The sequence below is a fragment of the Salvelinus fontinalis genome, chromosome 2, assembly GCF_029448725.1.
Source record: "Salvelinus fontinalis isolate EN_2023a chromosome 2, ASM2944872v1, whole genome shotgun sequence".
NCBI lineage: Eukaryota > Metazoa > Chordata > Actinopteri > Salmoniformes > Salmonidae > Salvelinus > Salvelinus fontinalis.
The window spans coordinates 30493866-30514926 of NC_074666.1; the positions used below are offsets into that span (position 1 = coordinate 30493866).

General features: G+C 41.1%; 1 protein-coding gene across 2 annotated transcripts; it reads left to right on the forward strand.

The window, feature by feature from the left end:
• The first annotated feature begins 198 nt into the window (after positions 1 to 198).
• Positions 199 to 19971, forward strand: LOC129816332 (myelin protein zero-like protein 2). Of its 2 annotated transcripts, none has more exons than XM_055870710.1 (4): positions 199 to 293; positions 15052 to 15221; positions 15431 to 15641; positions 15745 to 19971. In XM_055870710.1, exons 2-4 carry the CDS (start codon positions 15072 to 15074, stop codon positions 16020 to 16022), a joined length of 639 nt encoding a protein of 212 aa, XP_055726685.1. In that variant the 5' UTR covers positions 199 to 293; positions 15052 to 15071; the 3' UTR covers positions 16023 to 19971. The 2 variants fall into 2 exon arrangements, with proteins under 2 accessions (XP_055726685.1, XP_055726676.1); XM_055870701.1 differs by lacking the exon at positions 199 to 293 and adding an exon at positions 397 to 663.
• Positions 19972 to 21061: the final 1090 nt, after the last annotated feature.

Consider the following 21061-nt stretch of genomic DNA (forward strand, 5'->3'; position numbering starts at 1 on the left):
GTTATGATTGATATGAATACAAATGACTACATAATAAGATGATACATCAGTGCATTATCAATGATCTACCTACAATATATTTGGCTGGCTTGCAAAACAACTTTGAAGCCATTTTTCTGTTTCACTTTGTAGGGCAGCATAGGTAGGCTGTGCGTAATGCGTTGCCTCTGCGCAAATGACGGGGGAAGAAAACGGAAAATATTGCCTATTTAAAAAAAAAAAAAAAAACGTTTGAGCAGCAGTGGACAGTTTTGACATATCCTAATTGCATCAAGTCTTGGATACAAGTAAAGGTAGGCCAGCAGTATTAATAGTTTGCACAGTTTTGGGGGGACAAAAACCGTTTTTACTCAAACATGTTTTACAACAGCGTGCGCCTCCCACCAGTCCCACCAAGCAAAAGGTGTGTAATACTCACTCCGCCTACAGCCCGAGTGCACACACAGCCTTTGAGTTTCAAACTTCCGAGTCCTAGAGCTAGGATTTTTTATCAAAAACCTGTCGAGGTACTCGCCTGAATGATCCTTAAAACGTTCACGTTTGGAGGTTTCCAGTAACTCTTTGAAAGTTTGTCAGTGTATTTGAGGCCTGGACAAACTGACAATCCAATGTATCCGACATGGCAACAGTTCCTCGCGCTTATGGGTTTATTCGCAGTGCCAGGTGAGTTCGAAGTTACTTCATTAATTTCTGTGTTCAGTCCTATGGCAATTAATCGCTTTTCTGTATGATCAAGTAAATCAAACGAATATTGTTGATAATTTATAGCTTTACATTAACACTTAGGCCTATTATTATTCAGTTAAAACATTGATCAGAGGCTCCAGCAGTCATCTTGCTCACGAATCACATTGACACCACTGTCCAGTTGTGGACGCGAGTCACAAATTTGATAACTTGAGACTCCACTTTATAGAAAATAAAATTACTTGACTTTGACTTGAGACTTGAAATGATCTTGCCAGGTTTTGTAATGTTTTGTCAGTCATTTTGTGGCACAGAGTATTGTGGATTAAAGCCAATGCAGGGCTTCAGGAAGTAACCACCCCCTAAGAACAATGTCTAATTTCTGACACTAAGCAACGTTTAGAAAAAATATATATTGGATGAAGGTCATGTTAAGGCGAATAAACTATAAAGGGAAATAAATGGCTACTGTTTACACTTTCTTTGAGTCCTATTTCATGAAATATTGCTTTTAGAAAAGGGGTGTTTTTTTAAGTACAGGGGTAACTGCCCCCCCCCCCCCCTATGGGGTGCCTGTTAGAAGATTATGGCATAGGGTTTCACGCAAATGCGTTAAAATCCATTTAAACCGTTTTATTTAGAAATTCTTTAGTAAGTAATACTTAAAAGCTAAGTCTAGTTGTCTTATTTTAATTATTTCAATAAAATATTGGCGGAAGTGGTGTTGCACATGTCGCTATTAATATCCGAACTATGAGGAGATTTGATGTAAGGTCCCTCTTTAAGTCACCTGCACATACATTTTCTTTGATCTTTTCGTTGTTCCTTTTCCATAATATCCATTATGTACAATTGCACTAAATATTTTTTGAATAATGCAAGATTTTATATCCCAGTAGTCTTTATAATGACATTCAGGAGCAAATGGTTTTCAATAGTTGTTTATAATTAATAAAAAAATAAAAAAATGAATTGGAATATAATATTGGAATGGAATATAACATTTCAATAACTTAACTCATTAATTCAATGTAACATTGATGTCTTATGCTTTGCTGAGGTTGTGCCCAACATGCCCCCATTCACATCGACGGGGCTGTAGTGGAGCGGGTCGAGAGTTAAGTTCCTTGGTATCCACATCCCCAACAAACTATCATGGTCCAAACACACCAACAAAGTTGTGAAGAGGGCACGACAACGCCTTTTCCACCTCAGGAGACTGAAAAGATTTGGCATGGATCCGCAGATACTCAAAAAGTTCTACAGCTACACCATCGAGATCATCCTGACCGGTTGCATCACCGCCTGGTATGGCAACTGCTCGGCATCCTAGTGTGAGGTGCTACAGAGGGTAGTGCGTAGTACATCACTGGGGCCAAGTTTCCTGCAATCCAGGACCTATATACTAACTAGGCCGTGTCAGAGGAAGGCCCAAAAAATTGTCAAAGACTCCAGTCACAAATAAAGCTATTCCCAGTAAAATTGGAGCACAACTCGTTAGCCTACCTCATGCACTGCTCACACCTAATCGAGTGACTGAAAACAGGGGAGAGATGCCAATTGAAAAGCTCTCTCTTAAAAACATAGTTAGCTATATTACATAAAATGCTGTGTAAAATAAATCACAGAAACAATGAGAAAATATGGGGGGAAATAAAATAATGAAATGTTATAAAGCAGTCCGTGTATTCATCTGCTAGAGAGTAGCCCCAATCGGCCCGAGACCCAAGTAATACATTTGGGTCAGATAACTCACATCGGAATCGGCCCGAGCTCTATCCCCGCATCCTAGCCATACGTAATACTGCTTATGGCGGCCTAGACTCGGGCCACATGACGTCGGCTGAGTCTGACTCTCAGCCTAGTGCCCCGACTCTCAGCCGGAATCGGCCCAGATCCACTGTGCTAGCTGGGGTGGCAGCCAGGGAAAGTGTTGGGGAAATAATTTGGTGACATCTTGTGGTATTAATCTGAATTACAGGGGGCTAGTTAGCTGAACTTATGCTTGATACGAAAATGTGGTTGGAGGCTCCATATGGAGGGTGTGACGCAATTGCGGAGCCTTCTGAGGCATGCAGAGGCCAAATCCAAATCAAGCTCCTTACCGCATTGCCCGCCTCTCAAATGTTCTAACAATGCAGGGCTCCGTATAGCTCTGCATTGACATGATTGGTTGACGACAGGTGGGGGCGGTAGGTCCTGTATAAACACAAACTCACTTCGTTGACAACTTCCTTCACAACAGCTCTACTCCGTGAAGAGCAAGAAGTATGAATGCCCTGACTTTTGCATAGGCTCTATCACAGTAAATTCTGTAAGGTCCCTGCAAATGTCAGATTGACCATGCAGCACCTTTCACTCTACTGCGGAAGTGGATGCTGAGTTTGAATCAATCAAGCAGCCAGAGACAGCATCGCCCTTGGAAGAAAAAAAACTGCAACAAATTGGCAAGTGAAACGCACACTCCGCACTCTGATTTGACCTGTCAATCAACAAAGGTCGGGTGGTGAGCGAACGGATTTCTGATTTTTTGTACAGCTATAGGATTGGGTGCAGCGCGAACGTCAAATTATGAGGGATGTTGGAGATTCCGGTTGAAATTTGGAAAAGATGGCGGAAGTGGATGCTGAGTTTGAATCAAGCAGCGTGTTGAGCAAAGTTGGTGAAGTCGAGTGTTCTGACACGACAACAGGAGTAGCGAAAGCTGGAACAAAAAGGAAATTGTCTAAAATTGGAGTGGAGGATACGTGTATGAATGATAATGAATCGCTTCTTGTCGGGATGCGTTTGAGTAAGGATGCATGTGGGAAACCCGTTTGAGGTGTCAAATGGTGACGTATGCGCTGGGAAAAGTGGAGGCTGTTAGTGACTAGGAGTGGGCTTATTTTGATTAATTGTATTTCTGAAGAACAGAGGAAGATTGCGGTGGGCGTCAAAAGAATCCGGACAAAAATTTTGTGTTTTGAACTTCGGATTAGAGCACCTGTTTAAAGGAGTCGTCTCAGGGGTAACGACAGATTTTCAGGTTGAATACCTGAAGAGAATTTGTGGTGTGGTTGGTGCCCGGCGCTTTCAACATTGGATCACCAAGACCCGTAAATAAATCTACTCTCTGAGCACGTCAACCTGCCTTGCCTTCTGCTGATTTTATGCCCTTACGACTGCTACAAGTTTTACAATTACAAGCGCTAATCAAAATGTGTTGTAGACAAAATGACGAAAAGGGCTGTCTCAATACATAGACAAAGATTTGTAGTTGAACAAGTCGTTGCATGTATCGATTTTGTTTTTTACTTGACTTGAGTCTTGACTTAACTTATGTCTCGATTTGACTTGCTCATAGAATACACGACTTGGACTTGACTCGAGTCTTGATCCGTTCTACTTGGGACTCACCTTGAGAACTCCGAACTTATGACTTGTGACTTGCTTGTGACTCAAATAAAAGTGACTTGGTCCTGCCTCTGCCACTGTCAGGCTCAGATGGCTACAGGTCAGGTGACCAGAACCCCAATCTAATTTCCACAATCTTGATAATAAGTAGCCTACTCTTGATTTATACTTTATCATTATAGAATAGCTTGGACATGCAGTATATATTGACATTTCTGACATGTTTCTCAGGTTGACCAGGCCAAAGCTCATAGTGATCATAAGTTATTATCCTCCTGGATAATTGTTAGATGGATATGGAAGGACAGGTTACTCCAGGAATTATTTAGTTATCTATCAGGTTGTGAAAACAACAGCCAGTAGTATCACTGTTTGATTATTTTCTGCTACCATTGAGTGTGTGAAAATACTGAATATTCTTCTCATGGTATTGATGTATGAACATGAAAGTCTATATGGTGTACCTATCCGATGTGTATAATACGCCCTATAGCTCTGCCTATGAGAGGGCTTTATCTGGGTGTCCGATATCAGGAAGCAGGGGAGTGTCTTTAGTGCTGCAGATTGTATTTATTCTTTGGATCTGACTCTGACTAGCTCTGCCTTGAGGCAACTTAGCCAAGAGTTAGTGGATCACACCCAGTGTTTATATGAAAGCATCCGTTCTGTAAATGTCTCTGTTTTGTTTGTGTGGGTTATACTTTCAAGGACATGGGAGGACTATCTCTCCTCCCTGTACTCAAAGTAGTAATGTGTTGCTGCTCTAGTTTGAATAATACAACACATTTGTCATCACATGAATTCCATCCAATCAGGGAGCGCAGAGAGGGGCCTTTCTGAAGTCTGTCTGGGGAAGTGAAGCTCAGCCATCAGGTTGATTGATTTAGTAATGTCATGTCTACTCTAGGGTAGTAAATGTAGTTTGTTACAATACAGTGATTCGCCAGGATGGTTCCCTCAGCTCAGATACTTTCTACAGTGTTTTTACTGATCTTTTGCTTGTCTGCCCATGGACATGACAGGATGGATAGGAATGACCTGGATGTTGATTTAGAGTGACTGACTGTTTTAATCCATAACACAGGGCTATCAGGGCAATGAGGCAGAGCATGAAGGAAAAAGGATTGCACATGGCTGGTATTAATCCCTGTTTGTCTCGAGCCCCTACCCTGCCATACTCCCTGCCTGGACACCGAACTCCTGAAGGAGATAAATCTAATCTAGGCTTCAGAGTGGTGCCTATGGGTACAGATGGAAGATTTAATGTTTGCCAGAACACTTGATGTTTTTTTTATACCTTTATCAGAATCCTTTTATACTTCCTGGCTGGTTCAGGCTGTCATACGTGGACCTCTGGACTGAACATCTACAATCATTAACCAGCCACCTGCCGGTATCATTAACCAGACAGACACACACACACACACAGACTGCCAAATATAAACACAATGGAATGCTGAGTAGCGGTCTTCACGGGTTCAAAAGTTGGACCTGTCCGTGGGTTTCCCACCTGATCCGATTTCTATAAATTAATTTTAAAAAGAACGGAGGTCTGTTGCGAGTGGACCCGAGGACAGTCAGACCCGTTCCGAAAAGGGTTTGGGTCTGAGTGACCCGTTTAGATCAGAGAGAGCGAGAGAAAGACACCTCCGACTGGGTGCTGTTAGTGCCATAAATAAACGAGCGATAGGCCTATTGGCCAAATGATCCACAGTTACGTGCCCTTAAAATCTGCCTGAAACAAATTACAAAAATAATATTGGTAATATTATTATTAAAAACTTCACGGTTCAGCTGTCGGCGATCAGGCCTTTATGGTAGAGTGGCCAGACGGAATCCACTCCTCAGTAAAAGCCACATGACAGCCCGTTTTGGAGTTTGCAAAAAGGCACCTTAAGACTCTCAGCCCATGAGAAACAAGATTCTCTGGTCTGATGAAACCAAGATTGAACTCTTTGACCTGAATGGCAAGCGTCACATCTGGAGGAAACCTGGCACCATCCCTACGGTGAAGCATGGGATCGCAGCATCATGCTGTGGGGATGTTTTTCAGTGGCAGGGACTGGGAGGATCTAGAAAAGTACAGATAGATCCTTGATGAAAACCTGCTCCAGAGCGCTCAGGACCTTAAACTGGACTACGGGTGAAGGTTCACCTTTCAATAGGACAACGAGCCTAAGCACACAGCCAAGACAACACAGGAGTGGCTTCGGGACAAGTCTCTGAATGTCCTTGAGAGACCTGAAAATAGTGGTACATCGACGCTCTCCATCCAACCTGACAGAGCTTGAGAGGATCTGCAGAGAAGAATGGGAGAAACTCCCCAAATACAGGTGTGCCAAGCTTGTAGTGTCATACCCAAGAAGACTCAAGGCTGTAATCTCTGCCAAAGATGCTTCAACAAAGTACTGAGTAAAGGGTCTGAATGCTTATATTAATGTGATATTTCCGTTTAATTTTTAATGAATTTGCAGAAATCTGAACTGTTTTTTGCTTTGTCGATACTGTGTTTTGATTGAGGGGGGGGGGGGGGGGACGATTAAATGGTTTTTAGAATAAGGCAGTAACGTATTAAAATGTGGAAAAAGTCAAGGGGTCACCAATTGAGCATGTTTGGGATGCTCTGGATCGACGTGTACAACAGCGTGTTCCAGTTCCCACCATAATCCAGCAACTTCGCACAGCCATTAAAGAGTGGAGCAACATTCCAAAGGCCACAATTAACAGCCTGATTAACTCTATGCGAAGAAGATGTTTTGCGTAGCGTGAGGAAATTGGTCACACCAGATACTGAATGGTTTTCTGATCCACTCCCCCCTACTTTAAAAAAAAAACATTTTTAAGGTATCTGTTATCAACAGTTGCATATCTGTATTCCCAGTTATGTGAAATGCATGGATTAGGGCTTAATTCATTATTTAAATTGACTGATTTCCTTTAATAGGAACTGTACATTTTCAATTGTTGAATGTTGTGTTTTATATATTTGTTCAGTGTAAGTTTTTTGCGTCTCACTCCCTCTTTGGTTTTACATTTTGAGTGCTAGTAGCCCTATATTGCGCCAAACACAACATTACAGTTGGAACTTAATTTGGCCAAAGAAAATGGCTCAAAACAATGAAACAAAACACTTGTTGCATATTTTAAGTTGGCCAAAAATTATAATTGAGGCCGACCGATTATGACTTTTCAACGCCGATTCCGATTATTGGAGGACCCAAAAAAAAAACGATACCGATTTTAAATCGACTGATTAAAAAATATATATTTTTTTGTATATTTATTTGTAATAATGACAATTACAACAATACTGAATGAACACTTTATTTTAACTTAATATAATACATAAATAAAAATCAGTTTAGTCTCAAAGAAATAATGAAACAACATGTTCAATTTGGTTTAAAATATCAAAAACACAGTGTTGGAGAAGAAAGTAAAAGTGCAATATGTGCCATGTAAAAAAGCTAACCTTTAGCCTGTTAGGCGGGCTGTCCCGATATCGGTACACTTATGACAACATCCAGCTCTATTGCAGGGCGCAAAATTCAAAATCTATTTTTTTTAAATATTTAACTTTCACACATTAACAAGTCCAATACAGCATTTGAAAGATAAACATCTTGTCAATCCAGCCAACATGTCCGATTTTTTTTAAATGTTTTACAGAGAAAACACCACATATATTTATGTTAGCTCACCACCAAATAAAAAAGTGGACAGACATGTAGCAGCAGCACAAGTATGATTCAAGTAGCATGCACAAGCCAACCTAACTAACCTAGAACCAACCTAAACAACCTAGAAAAAACTACCTCAGATGACAGTCCTATAACATGTTACACAATAAATCTATGTTTTGTTCATAAAATGTGCATATTTTAGCTATAAATCAGTTTTACATTACTGCTCCCATCATAGCTACATCATAGCTACAGTCTGAAATCGCACGGGAGTAGCCAGAGAAAATACAGACACCAACGTCAACTACTAATTACACCTCATAAAACATTTCAGAAAAACATATGGTGGATAGCTAATGAAAGACAAAGATCGTGTGAATAGAGCCAATATTTCCGATTTTTGAAGTGTTTTACAGCAAACACAATATATCGTTATATTAGCTTACAACATTAGCTAGCATACGGCAGCATTGATTCTAGTCAAACGCTAGCATAGCACAGTTCGACAGATATATGAAAAAGCATCCCAAATTGGGTCCTTATCTTTGTTGATATTCCATCAGAATGTTGCAAAGGGGTCCATTGTCCAGTACAGTCTTTAGTTGGGTTCCAGAACGAACTATTTCCCTCTTGGGTTAGCAAGCACAATGGCCGTGCGGCGCTAATCTCTCTTTCTTCAAAAAATTATTCCAAAGCATCACGTCTAAAGTCCAGAATAAATTGCAATAATATAATTAAAGTATATTGAAAAAACATACTTTAGGATGATTTTGTGACATGTATCAAATAATATCGTAGCCAGAGGTCATATTCACCTTTAACGAGCGTATTCCAGGAGCCGAGTCCAAGTTCTACCTCGCGCCCAGAAAAAAAATTAAACTGCGCAGGTCTCACTAGAAGATGTTGTGTTCAGCCCCTGGAAGAGATATTCGACTGCTTTTTTTCTCTCACTTCCGCATTACACCCAGATGAAGGCGTGTGACGTGTTTCTACGGTCCTAAGTGACATGACCTTTTATAGACAAGGTCTTAAAGAGAGACATCGCATTTTGGAAATCTCAATTCTGGATAGGAAATGGGCTGTAAAAATAGTTCTGTTCAACTTAGAGAAATAATTCAAACGTTTTTAGAAACTATAGACTGTTTTCTATCCAATAGTAGTAAATATATGCATATTGTAAGATCAAAAATTTCTTAAGAGGCCGTTTGAAAATGTGCGCATATTTTCCAGTTTTTTCAATATTCACCCTGCAGCCAGAAGAGGTTCCTTGCTCAGAACATGAGAACATATAAAAGCTGGTGATTCCTTTTAACATGATATCTTCAATATTCCCCGTTTTAGAAGTTTTAGGTTGTAGTTATTATAGAAATGTATAGGACTATTTCTCTCTCTACCACTTGTATTTCATATACCTTTGACTATTGGATGTTCTTATAGGCACTATAGTATTGCCAGCCTAATGTCGGGAGTTGATAGGCTTGAAGTCATAAATAGCGCTGTGCTTCAAGCATTGCGAAGAGCAGCTGGCCTACGCAGGAAAGTGCTGTTTGAATGAATGCTTACGAGCTTGCTGCTGCCTACCACCGCTCAGTCAGACTGCTCTATCAAATAATCAAATCATAGACTTAATTATAATCTAATAAACACACAGAAATACTAGCCGTGTCATTAATATGGTCAAAACCGGAAACTATCATTTTGAAAACAAAACGTTTATTCTTTCAGTGAAATACGGAACCGTTCCATATTTTATCGAACCCGTAAGTCTCTAAATATTGGTGTTACATTGCACAACCTTCAATGTTATGTCATAATTCTGTAAAATTCTGGCAAATTAATTACGGTCTTGTTTGGAAGAAATGGTCTTCACACAGTTCGCAACAAGCCAGGCAGCCCAAACTGCTGCATATACCCTGAGTCTGCTTGCACTGAACGCTAGAGAAGTGACACAATTTCCCTAGTTAATATTGCCTGATAACATTCATTTATTTTAACTAAATATGCAGGTTAAAAAATATATACTTGTGTATTGATTTTAAGAAAGGCATTGATATTTATGGTTAGGCACATTGGTGCAACGACAGTGCTTTTTTCACGAATACACTTTTGTTAAATCATCACCCGTTTGGCGAAGTAGGCTGTGATTCGATGATAATCAATGTGGTGCCTGTTAATTTATTTGCAACACAGAACAAGCTAGTAAAACTAGTAATATTATCAACCATGTGTAGTTAACTAGTGATTATTTTAAGATTGTTTTTTTTATAAGATAAGTTTAATGCTAGCTAGCAACTTACCTTGGCTACTTGCAGCACTTGCGTAACCGGTGGTCAGCCTGCCACGCAGTCTCCTCGTGGAGTGCAATGTAATCGGCCATAAATAACTTCGAAAAATGCAGAAAACCGATTTGTTATGAAAACTTGAAATGGGCCTAATTAATTGGCCATGCCGACCTCTAATAATAATCATTATAATGAATACGATGAATAAATTCCTTCTAACCTTAATAGTGAGTTTTATTTTATTTTTTTTACCGTTATTTTACCAGGTAAGTTGACTGAGAACACGTTCTCATTTGCAGCAATGACCTGGGGAATAGTTACAGGGGAGAGGAGGGGGATGAATGAGCCAATTGTAAACTGTAAAACACAGTCCATTTGGCCATGCCAACGGTCTTCTCATCTTTGTCCACTACAATATGAAAACTGTAAAGCTAATAAGGACTCAATAATCCATGCCTTCAGGGAATACGTCAATTGATTTTTAATCCACCTGTATGCATTTCAAGACCTGGCATATGAGGGTGAAGTGAGATACCCAATGGGTTGGATGATACTTATCTCGTAAATCATCTTAAACAACATATATATATACTTAACTGGGAATCAACCAATCCTCCATCATTCACACAATGAAAAAGTCAAATGCTTTATCTAAAAATTGAAAGTGTGTGTGCTACGGAGAGAAACAACAAAATGGTACAGTTTGAGGCCATGTGGCGTACAGTGATGCGGACGCTGGAGATGGGGGTGCTACTGGGTCTGGGCAGGTGTGATGTAGTTGATATTTGTATTAGAGGTCGACAGATAATGATTTTTCAACGCTGATACCGATTTATTGGAGGACAAAAAAAAGGCGATACCGATTTTTAAAAATTAAATAATAATAAAATAAAGTATTTTAAATATATATATATATATATCATACACACACACACACACATTTTTGTAATAATGACAATTGCAACAATACTGAATGAACAATGAACACTAATTTTAACTTAATACATAAATAAAATCAATTTAGTCTCAAATAACATGAGAACATATGTTAAAACAAACCACCAGCTTTCATGGGTCTTCAATATTCCCAGTTAAGAAGTTTTAGGTTGTAGTGCAGAAAGCAGAGCTTGTCTGCATGATCCCCTGCCAGTCTGCTCCTCCGCGAAACACAGACCTTATTTGAAGTAGATCAAGACATTCTCTATGGAAGACATGAACGGTAAAATAATGAAGGAACCCCTTTCAAGTTCAGCCGCAAGTTATTACAGGAATTATAACGCGTTGACTATTTCTCTCTAAACCATATACCTTTGACTAATCCGGAAACTATCACCTTGAAAACAAAATGTTTATTCCGTTCCGTATTTTATCTAACGGGTGGCATCCATGAGTCTAAATATTCCTGTTACATTGCACAACCTTCAATGTTATGTCATAATTACGTAAAATTCGGGCAAATTAGTTTGCAAAGAGCCAGGCGGCCCAAACTGTTGCATATACCCTGACTCTGCGTGCAATGAACGCAAGAGAAATGACACAATTTCACCTGGTTAATATTGCCTGCTAACCTGGATTTCTTTTAGCTAAATATGCAGGTTTAAAAATATATACTTGTGTATTGATTTTAAAGACTGTTCCAGTCAAAACTGTTCGCTGCTCTGGCACCCCAATGGTGGAACAAACTCCCTCACGACGCCAGGTCAGCGGAGTCAATCACCACCTTCCGGAGACACCTGAAACCCCACCTCTTTAAGGAATACCTAGGATAGGATAAAGTAATCCTTCTAACCCCCCCCCCTTAAAAGAGTTAGATGCACTATTGTAAAGTGGTTGTTCCACTGGATATCATAAGGTGAATGCACCAATTTGTAAGTCGCTCTGGATAAGAGCGTCTGCTAAATGACTTAAATGTAATGTAAATGTAAAGAAAGGCATTGATGTTTATGGTTAAGTACACATTGGAGCAATGACAGCCATTGATTGATTTGTTTTTTATAAGATAAGTTTAATGCTAGCTAGAAACTTACCTTAGCTTACTAGATTCGCGTAACAGGCAGGCTCCTCGTGGAGTGCAATGTAAGCAGGTGTTAGAGCATTGGGCTAGTTAACTGTAAGGTTGCAAGATTGGATCCCCCGAGCTGACAAGGTTAAAAATCTGTCGTTCTGCCCCTGAACGAGGCAGAACATTCCTAGGCCGTCATTGAAAATAAGAATGTGTTCTTAACTGACTTGCCTAGTTAAATTAAATAAATTAATACATTTCCGATTGTTATGAAAACTTGAAATCGTCCCTAATTAATCGGCCATTCTGATTAATCGGTCGACCTCTAATTTGTATGATGTCATGTGTACAGTCGTGGCCAAAAAGTTGAGAATGACACACATACATTTTCACAAAGTCTGCTGCCTCAGTTTGTATGATGGAAATTTGCATATACTCCAGAATGTTATGAAGAGTGATCAGACGAATTGCAATTAATTGCAAAGTCCCTCTTTGCCATGCAAATGAACTAAATCCCCCCAAAACATTTCCACTGCATTTCAGCCCTGCCACAAAAGGACCAGCTGACATCATGTCAGTGATTCTCTCGTTAACACAGGTGTGAGTGTTGACGAGGACAAGGCTGGAGATCACTATGTCAGGCTGATTGAGTTCAAATAACAGACTGGAAGCTTCAAAAGGAGGGTGGTGCTTGATATCATTGTTCTTCCTCTGTCAGCCATGGTTATCTGCAAGGAAACACGTGCCATCATCATTGCTTTGCACAAAAAGGGCTTCACAGGCAAGGATATTGCTGCCAGTAAGATTGCACCTAAATCAATAATTTATCGGATCATCAAGAACTTCAAGGAGAGCGGTTCAATTGTTGTGAAGAAGGCTTCAGGGCGCCCAAGAAAGTCCAGCAAGCGCCAGGACTGTCTCCTAAAGTTGATTCAGCTGTGGGATCGGGGCACCACCAGTACAGAGATTTCTCAGGAATAGCAGCAGGCAGGTGTGAGTACATCTGCATGCACAGTGAGCCGAAGACCTTTGGAGCATGGCCTGGTGTCAAGAAGGGCAGCAAAGAAGCCACTTCTCTCCAGGAAAAACATCAGTGACAGACTGATATTCTGCAAAATGTTCAGGGATTGGACTGCTGAGGACTGGGGTAAAGTCATTTTCTCTGACGAATCCCCTTTCCGATTGTTTGGGGCATCCGGAAAAAAGCTTGTCCGGAGAAGACAAGGTGAGCGCTACCATCAGTCCTGTGTCATGCCAACAGTAAAGCATCCTGAGACCATTCATGTGTGGGGTTGCTTCTGAGTCAAGGGAGTGAGCTCATTCACAATTTTGCCTAAGAACACAACCATGAATAAAGAATGGTACCAACACATCCTCCGAGAGCAACTTCTCCCAACCATCCAGGAACAGTTTGGTGACAAACAATGCCTTTTCCAGCATGATGGAGCACCTTGCCATAAGGCAAAAGTGATAACTAAGTGGCTCTGGGAACAAAACATCGATATTTTGGGTCCATGGCCAGGAAACTCCCCAGACTTTAATCCCATTGAGAACTTGTGGTCAATTCTCAAGAGGCGGGTGGACAAACAAAACCCCACAAATTCTGACAAACTCCAAGCATTGATTATGCAAGAATGGGCTGCCATCAGTCAGGATGTGGCCCAGAAGTTACTTGACAGCATACCAAGGCGGATTGCAGAGGTCTTGAAAAAGAACGATCAACACTGCAAATATTGACTCTTTGCATCAACTTTATGTAATTGTCAGTAAAAGCCTTTGATACTTATGAAATGCTTATAATTATACTTCAGTATTCCATAGTAACATCTGACAAAAATATCTAAAGACACTGAAGCAGCAGACTTTGAAAATTAATATTTGTGTCATTATGAAAACTTTTGGTCACGACTATGTTTTGTATTGTTTATAAAATATCAAATTTAGTATTACATTTTTTAAAAAAATATACAAATAAAAAAAATATATATACTTAAAATTGTCTCCGAGTTTTCTTTTCACTATACTCTTTCTCCTCTTACTTTTGTTTTAATTCAATGAAAAAGGTTGCCGTCTTATTAATCAACAGTAGCCAAGGCTCCTTTCACTCGCTCTCTCTCCCTCCTCAGCAGCAGGCACATGTGAGGTGAGCAGCCGGAACCAGTTTCGGCTGGACATAAGCTATACGTTTTATTGAGTTGCAAATGGCTGACACAGATAACAAGCTTACGCAGTTCTCATCACCTCACACACATTCCATTAACTGAGGACGAGTCCAATTGGGTCCAGTAGGCAATTTTAATTGCAAATTAAGACCCATGGAAATTATATTTGACCCGACCCAGATCAGAGACAAAAGTCTTAATTTAAGACCCGGACCCAACCCGGGCCGAATCTCCGAATTTCGGGTCTGTTGGACCTGTGAAGACCTCATGCTGAGTGAATCAATACAGGGCCACTCCACCTGTTTTCTAATTTGATCATTTTTTATCGTTTATATGTTCATTCAGTTTGTGTTTGACTCGGGTGTGATTTATAACTCTAGCTCAGCTCATTATGGTGATTGGTCCACACTGGACCGCACAAAGTACTGTAGGAGAGATAACACGCTTGAAGGGTTTGACTGAGTACAGGTTGAAGCGTTTGAGGGAAGGTACACGTAGTACTGAGCTACGCTACAGCTCCAGGGGTTTGAAAAGTGTCATCAACGAACCACTTGACTTTTTGGGAGGCGAGTCTGTGGCTACTGAAGAGAGCGGACCAAGTTTAGACTGAAGATGTGTTAACAGACACGGTTGTTGCAAAAACCGCTATCAACCTTCTCATGGTCATCATGTGTACACATGAGGCTGTGAAATAAATTTTTCTGTGTTTAATAGTGTGCTCTAAAAGTTCTGTGAGGACTTTGATAAGGTGCTTGCTCATGCTACTCTCAGGTTTATTGTGTATATAATGTAGTGTATATAGCTGTGCTTACGTGTCTCATTGGGTCCACTCTGTGTGTCAGGTGTGCTGCGAGTCGTTGGGATGGAGATTTTCACATCCAATGAGGTGGAGGCGTTGAACGGGACAGAAGTGAGATTGAAGTGCACCTTTAAGTCCAAACACCCAGTGTCCCACTCCTCTGTGGCTGTCTCCTGGAACTTCCGTCCCCTGAGCCAGGGAGCTGAGGAGTCGGTGGGTGACCTTTCCACACTGGAAGCAGAACTAACAGTTGTCATACAAGGAAGGGGTCTGAATTAGGAGGGAGACTGGGTTAGCCTCGTAAACCAGCTTGACTACTGGATAGACATGGAGGCTTTTTTGAGCAGAGTATTACGTAAAACATCAATATTATAGGGCAGCGCATAATTGTGTGTGTGTGTGTGTGTGTGTGTGTGTGTCAGGTGTTTTACTACCAGGAGACGGCGTACCCCCCTACAGAGGGGCGGTTTAAGGGCCATGCAGTGTGGTCAGGGGACATCCTGAGACAGGACGCCTCCATCAGCCTGCATGAAGTTCCCTTCACCTTCAACGGCACATACACCTGCCAGGTCCGCAACCTGCCCGACGTCCACGGCATCAATGGAGAGGTCATCCTCAGGGTTGTCCACAAAGGTCACTCACTCACTCACTCACACTGGTGTGTTGCATAGAAACGTTAGCATGGACTAATGTATTGTTGTTTGTGTGTGTGTGCTGGCTGTGCTGCTTCTTCCAGTCTCCATCTCTGATATAGGCATCCTGGCTGCAGCCATCGGGGGAACCATCGCAATAGTCCTGGTGCTTCTGGGTCTCTTCATGGTGTTCAAGTACTACAACCGCCATGCCAACACAGACATGGAGCTGCAGGGGAGGAAACTGCAGGAAACCAGAGAGCTGCAGGAGAGAGAGCTACAGGTCAGGGTCCTACAGGAGAGAGAGTTGCAGGCCAACATCCTACAGGAGAAAAAGCTGAAGGCCAGTGAGAAGGAGCGTAAGGACCCTACAGTGTGGTGATGGGTCAGGGGCGTGTCTCCCTCCCTACCTCTGCTGACTGGTGTGGGGAGGTGTTCTGTCTGGACGGACTGGTCTCTGACTGGAGGGGCTTGCCAGTCCAGGACCACTATTTGGGAGGGACTAATGCATTTTTTGGGTCGGTGTCCTTCTTTCTTCTACCCTCTACTCATCCCTCCCTCAATATGAGTATTATGGATCTCTGTACATTCCACTCATTATAATGTCATGTACTGTTTTATGCACTTCATGTTTTTTTACAGACAACTATCTGATTGGGTTAACTGTGCTTGTGCCATCCCAGGATATACAGTATTTTCTTTCAAATGTAAAACCCCCCCAAAAACATCACTCATCAGAATGCTAAAAAAATACAAAAAAGTACTAAGGAATCCCCATAGCGGATGCTAGGTAAATGCTAACGAACGCTTGCAAACATTTTACTATTAACAACCCAGCTCCTAAAATTATGCAAGTATCTCGAAACGCAGAATGTACAAAATAAATATTAGACAGCAGGGATCTTATTTTTCCGGACGGGATCGTGTCTGCTGCTGTTACCAAGAAGCTTGATCTTGCAAGCTAAGGTTAGCCACTTAGCTGGCATTAGTAAAGTAGCAGAACCCAGCTGGAGATAATTTATTTGGTACATCTTAGATAGTTAACTTAATAGTTATAAGATGCATAGCTGGCAAACAGCTGTAACTTGATCACCTCACTTAAGTTGTGCTGTAGGGGTGACTCACCTCATGAATCTCCCATTTTGCTCATTGTCTATCTTTGTAAACAAACACACTTGACTTGCTCAAACAGCTGTTTTGGGAACTAGTACTGGTAAGCTTCATAATGGTTAACACGGTCTGCTTTATCTATTACCTAGTGCACAAGTTGACTGCAGGTATTTATTTAAAAAGTACTAATATTCAAATTTATAAAAACAAAAAACATTATTGACAGTATTGGAAAATCATACTGATGTTGTTTCGAAATACCCCGGGATACGGTATATACGGCGTACCGCCAAATCCTACTATGTGATTGTATTTTGACTATGTAGTATGATGATTACTCTTATTAGAAATGGCTGAAATGACACCAGCAGCAGTCTCTTGGTGTGGTGGCATCTGTTTCATTACATTTGGTTTGGTAGCCATTTGTTCTAAATTCATTTACAGAATTATTTTAACACTTGAATAATTAACATTTTAACTGAGCTAATGGCCCATACATTTACATGATTCCCAAATGAATGTATGTGTATCTGGTAGCAGATTTGTGAGTGTGTTCTATGGTTATGATTAAGGTCCCGTTGTGAATTTAGTCAGTGAAACCCTTTTTTATTTTTTTAAACCTGTGGTATCTGGGGTAGGCTACAGTAAGGGCTAGTGCTGGTGGAAGCCCTGTATCTAGGGGTGGCTAAGGGCTAAGCTCAAGGTAAGGGAAAGGGCAATAGGGCTGGTGGAAGCCTCCCTGGGCCAGGAGCTTTCAGTGACTAACACACTCCTGCTTCCTGCAACAATGACAGCATAAATGACTGCCTATTACTGCTGGACATAAAACTTAACTGTCATACACCTTTGAATGCAGAAGAAGAACCCCACAATTCCAAGAAGCCTGTTTTCCATGTGTTATGTAGTTTTTGTGATCTGATGTGCCCAACGTGTCCATTGAAGGAAGCCGTTCCATCTGTCTCTTTCTGGGTCCATGCTGAGGATCATGGGTGTTGTGGTCTCAAAGGTTTCCCCCTCTTTCTTACTCTGCCTATGGAAATCTGGTACATCAATGCAGGGCCCTCGCTGATGTCCAAATCAATACACTATCATGTGTGTGTAGAGGATGACTAAGACAGGTACAGATAGGGCTGGAAAAGCCGCCGGCAAAGAGGGTGGAATGTTAGCAGTAAAGCTTTTATTGGCCACAATTAGACTAAATATCAATATTGGCAGGATCAATGAGTGTATAGTACTCAATCCTTTTATTTTCCTCATAATGACGTAGCTATTCATTTTGGTGGTTAAATCGATCATGCGTCTTTACCTACTGATGAGACTGGAAGAGCTATGTGATTCTGAATGACACTGGAGGTCAAGGCTGTATTATGTTTGAATCTTCCTCATCTGATGCACATAGACATGGATTGTGACTGTGATGGCCATGTTGTATCCCACTATGCTGAGAGAGAGAGAAGGTACACTCATAACAGTGTTTGAGAGATGGTCATATGGTCCTACCCGGTGGAGCCTGCCGCTCACTCCTACAGTACACAAGTATGGCTTTCAGTTTAGGAGAAACATGAAGATGTCACTGGCCCAAACATGAAGACATCACCAGTCCATTCTAGCCAGAGACAAGGTGCTGGTTCAGGTCTCCTGCCTTTTGGCTCTTCAGTTATCTGATGTCTGTCCCATCTGATCAAATCCTGCCTCCAACCAGCCCCATAACCCCCTATGGTGTTGACTGGAAACTAAGTTCTCCTGATCAAATCAAATATTATTTTTCACATGTTTAGTAAACAACAGGTGTAGACTAACAGTGAAATGCTTACTTATGGGTCCTTCCCAACAATGCAGAGAGAAAAATAATAGAAAGGTAACACGAGGAATAAATAAACAATTAGTAATGATAACTTGGCTATGTAGACGGGGTACTAGTACAGAGTCGATGTTCAGGGGTACGAGGTAGATGCTGTATGTACATATGGATAGGGGTAAAGTAACGACTGTGTTGGTTTGTGTGGACCATGTTAATTCCTTAGTGATGTTGACAACGAGAAACTTGAAGCTCTCGACCCGCTCCACTACAGCCCCATCAATGTGGATAGGGGCGTGCTCGTGCTTCGTTTCCTGTAGTCCACGATCAGCTCCTTTTGTCTTGCTGATGTTGAGGGAAAGGTTGTTGTCCTGGCACCACACTGCTAGGTCACTGACCTCCTTCCTATAGGCTGTCTCATCATAATTGGTGATCAGGCCTATAGACGTATATCATACATGTACTTGTAAATACATTTTATCACACATCTTATAAGGTAGAGATTTATTTTATTTACTCTTTCAATAATGGATGTTTTTAATTTTATTATTTGCACCAAATATAAACGCAACATGCAACAATTTCATAGGTTTTATGGAGTTACAGTTCATATGAGGAAATTGGTCAAATGAAATAAATTAATTTGGACCTAATCTATGGATTTCACATGACTGGGAATACAGATATGCATTTGTTGGTCACAAAAAATGGGCCTCACATTGGGCCTCAGGATCTCGTCACGGTATTTTTGTGAATTCTAATTGCCATAGATAAAATGCAATTAGGTTCGTTGTCCGTAGCTTATGCCTGCCCATTCCACAACCCCACCGCCACCATGGGGCGCTCTGTTCAGAAAACCGCTTGCCCACACGACACCATACACACCATCTGCGTTTGTGAGGCCAGTTGGACGTACTGCCAAATTCTCTAAAATGACGTTGGAGGCGGCTTATAGTAAGGAAATTAACATTAAATTCTCTGGCAACGGCTCTGTTGGACATTCCTGCAGTCAGCATGCCAATTGCACACTCCCTCAAAACATGAGATATCTGTAGCATTGTGTTGTGTGACAAAACTGCCCAATTTTAGAGTGGCCTTTTATTGTCCCCAGCACAAGGTGCACCTGTGTAATAATCATGCTGTTTAATCAGCTTCTTGATATGCAACACCTGTCAGGTGGATGGATTATCTTGGCAATGGAGAAATGCTCACAAACAGGAATGTGAACACATTTGCTCACAAAATTTGAGAGAAATAAGCCTTTTGTGTGTATGGAAAAGTTCGGGATCTTTTATTTCAGCTCATGAAACATAGGACCAACACTTCACATGTGCTTTATATTTATTGTTCAGTGTATATATACATTGTAAATCAGACTTGCCTGTAAGACTATGAAGTACAATAAAGCACAGGCTTAACTGAATGACAACAGAGACAGACTACAATATGGAATAGTATGGGGTAGGCCTTGTCTCTGAGAAGTGCGCCTCAGAGCCAGATGCTGATGACTGGTTGCCTCCCCCACTGGGAGAACTGGGATCTGTTTACGGCCTTCAGTTGGTGGAAGGTCGTTGGAAGATTGTTGCTGCAAAACAAGTGGGAGACTCAAGGTTTGAGTTGACATATACACCCCCTAGATTTATGCCCAGTGGTTGAAAGAAAGGAAAGTGTTTATTGCATGAGTGAGCCCATAGGTTAATCAGCAAGAGTGGTGAAGTTGCCTTAGTGTGCCATGCTTATAGGCTGAAGTTAATAGGTGTGTGACAGTCAGCACATTTGCTAATAATAAAGGTGTGATGCTATGTGAATGAGAACATGACACTATCATATAAATACCTGCTATGCTGATAAGGGTAACATTATAAACATTACGATAGATACCTTCAATGCTTAAGAGGTAACACTATAAATGCTACCAAATAACTACCTCCTATGCTAATGAGGTTACATTATGAACACTACCCTATAAATACCGGCTAAGCTGATGAGATAGGAAACAATGTGAATTATTGTTTTTACTAGTAACAAGCCATTCAGACCAGCCTTCATCATTGAACTTTCGTAACCTACATTTGTTTTAACAAGATAGATACAGTATAGAAATTGGGGCATTAAAGACAGACTAAGCATTAAAGGGAGATATGACAGTGATACAAAGGGAAAATGAGCCATGGTTGATCCTATCACTTCGGAACATTGGCTGCCTATCATTCCACCACACCTTCTCACCTTCCACCCACAGAATCCTGCCTGACTGTGTGTCACTCATTCACTCAGATCTAACTTCCTAAACCAGAAAACACAAGAATGAATGGCAACAATGACACGCTACACTACTGTTAACCTTGGAGACGGATTGAGCAATATCACTTCCTGCAGTATGGTGCAGGATTTTAAGGCATATAAACATTCAAGGCAGTGGGTGTGTTAATGTAGTGATGGAGACCCCCACACTGTTGATAATGATCAGTTTTCTGAAAGAGGGCGCCCCCTTGTGTCATGTGTGCCATTTT

Excerpts from the sequence above, each read along its gene's own strand:
- LOC129816332 (XM_055870701.1), top strand. The coding sequence starts at position 609 with ATGTATCCGACATGGCAACAGTTCCTCGCGCTTATGGGTTTATTCGCA. Across the intron at positions 664-15,051 it reads GGGTTTATTCGCAGTGCCAG|GTGTGCTGCGAGTCGTTGGG; the intron begins GTGAGTTCGAAG and ends TCTGTGTGTCAG. Across the intron at positions 15,642-15,744 it reads CCTCAGGGTTGTCCACAAAG|TCTCCATCTCTGATATAGGC; the intron begins GTCACTCACTCA and ends TGCTTCTTCCAG.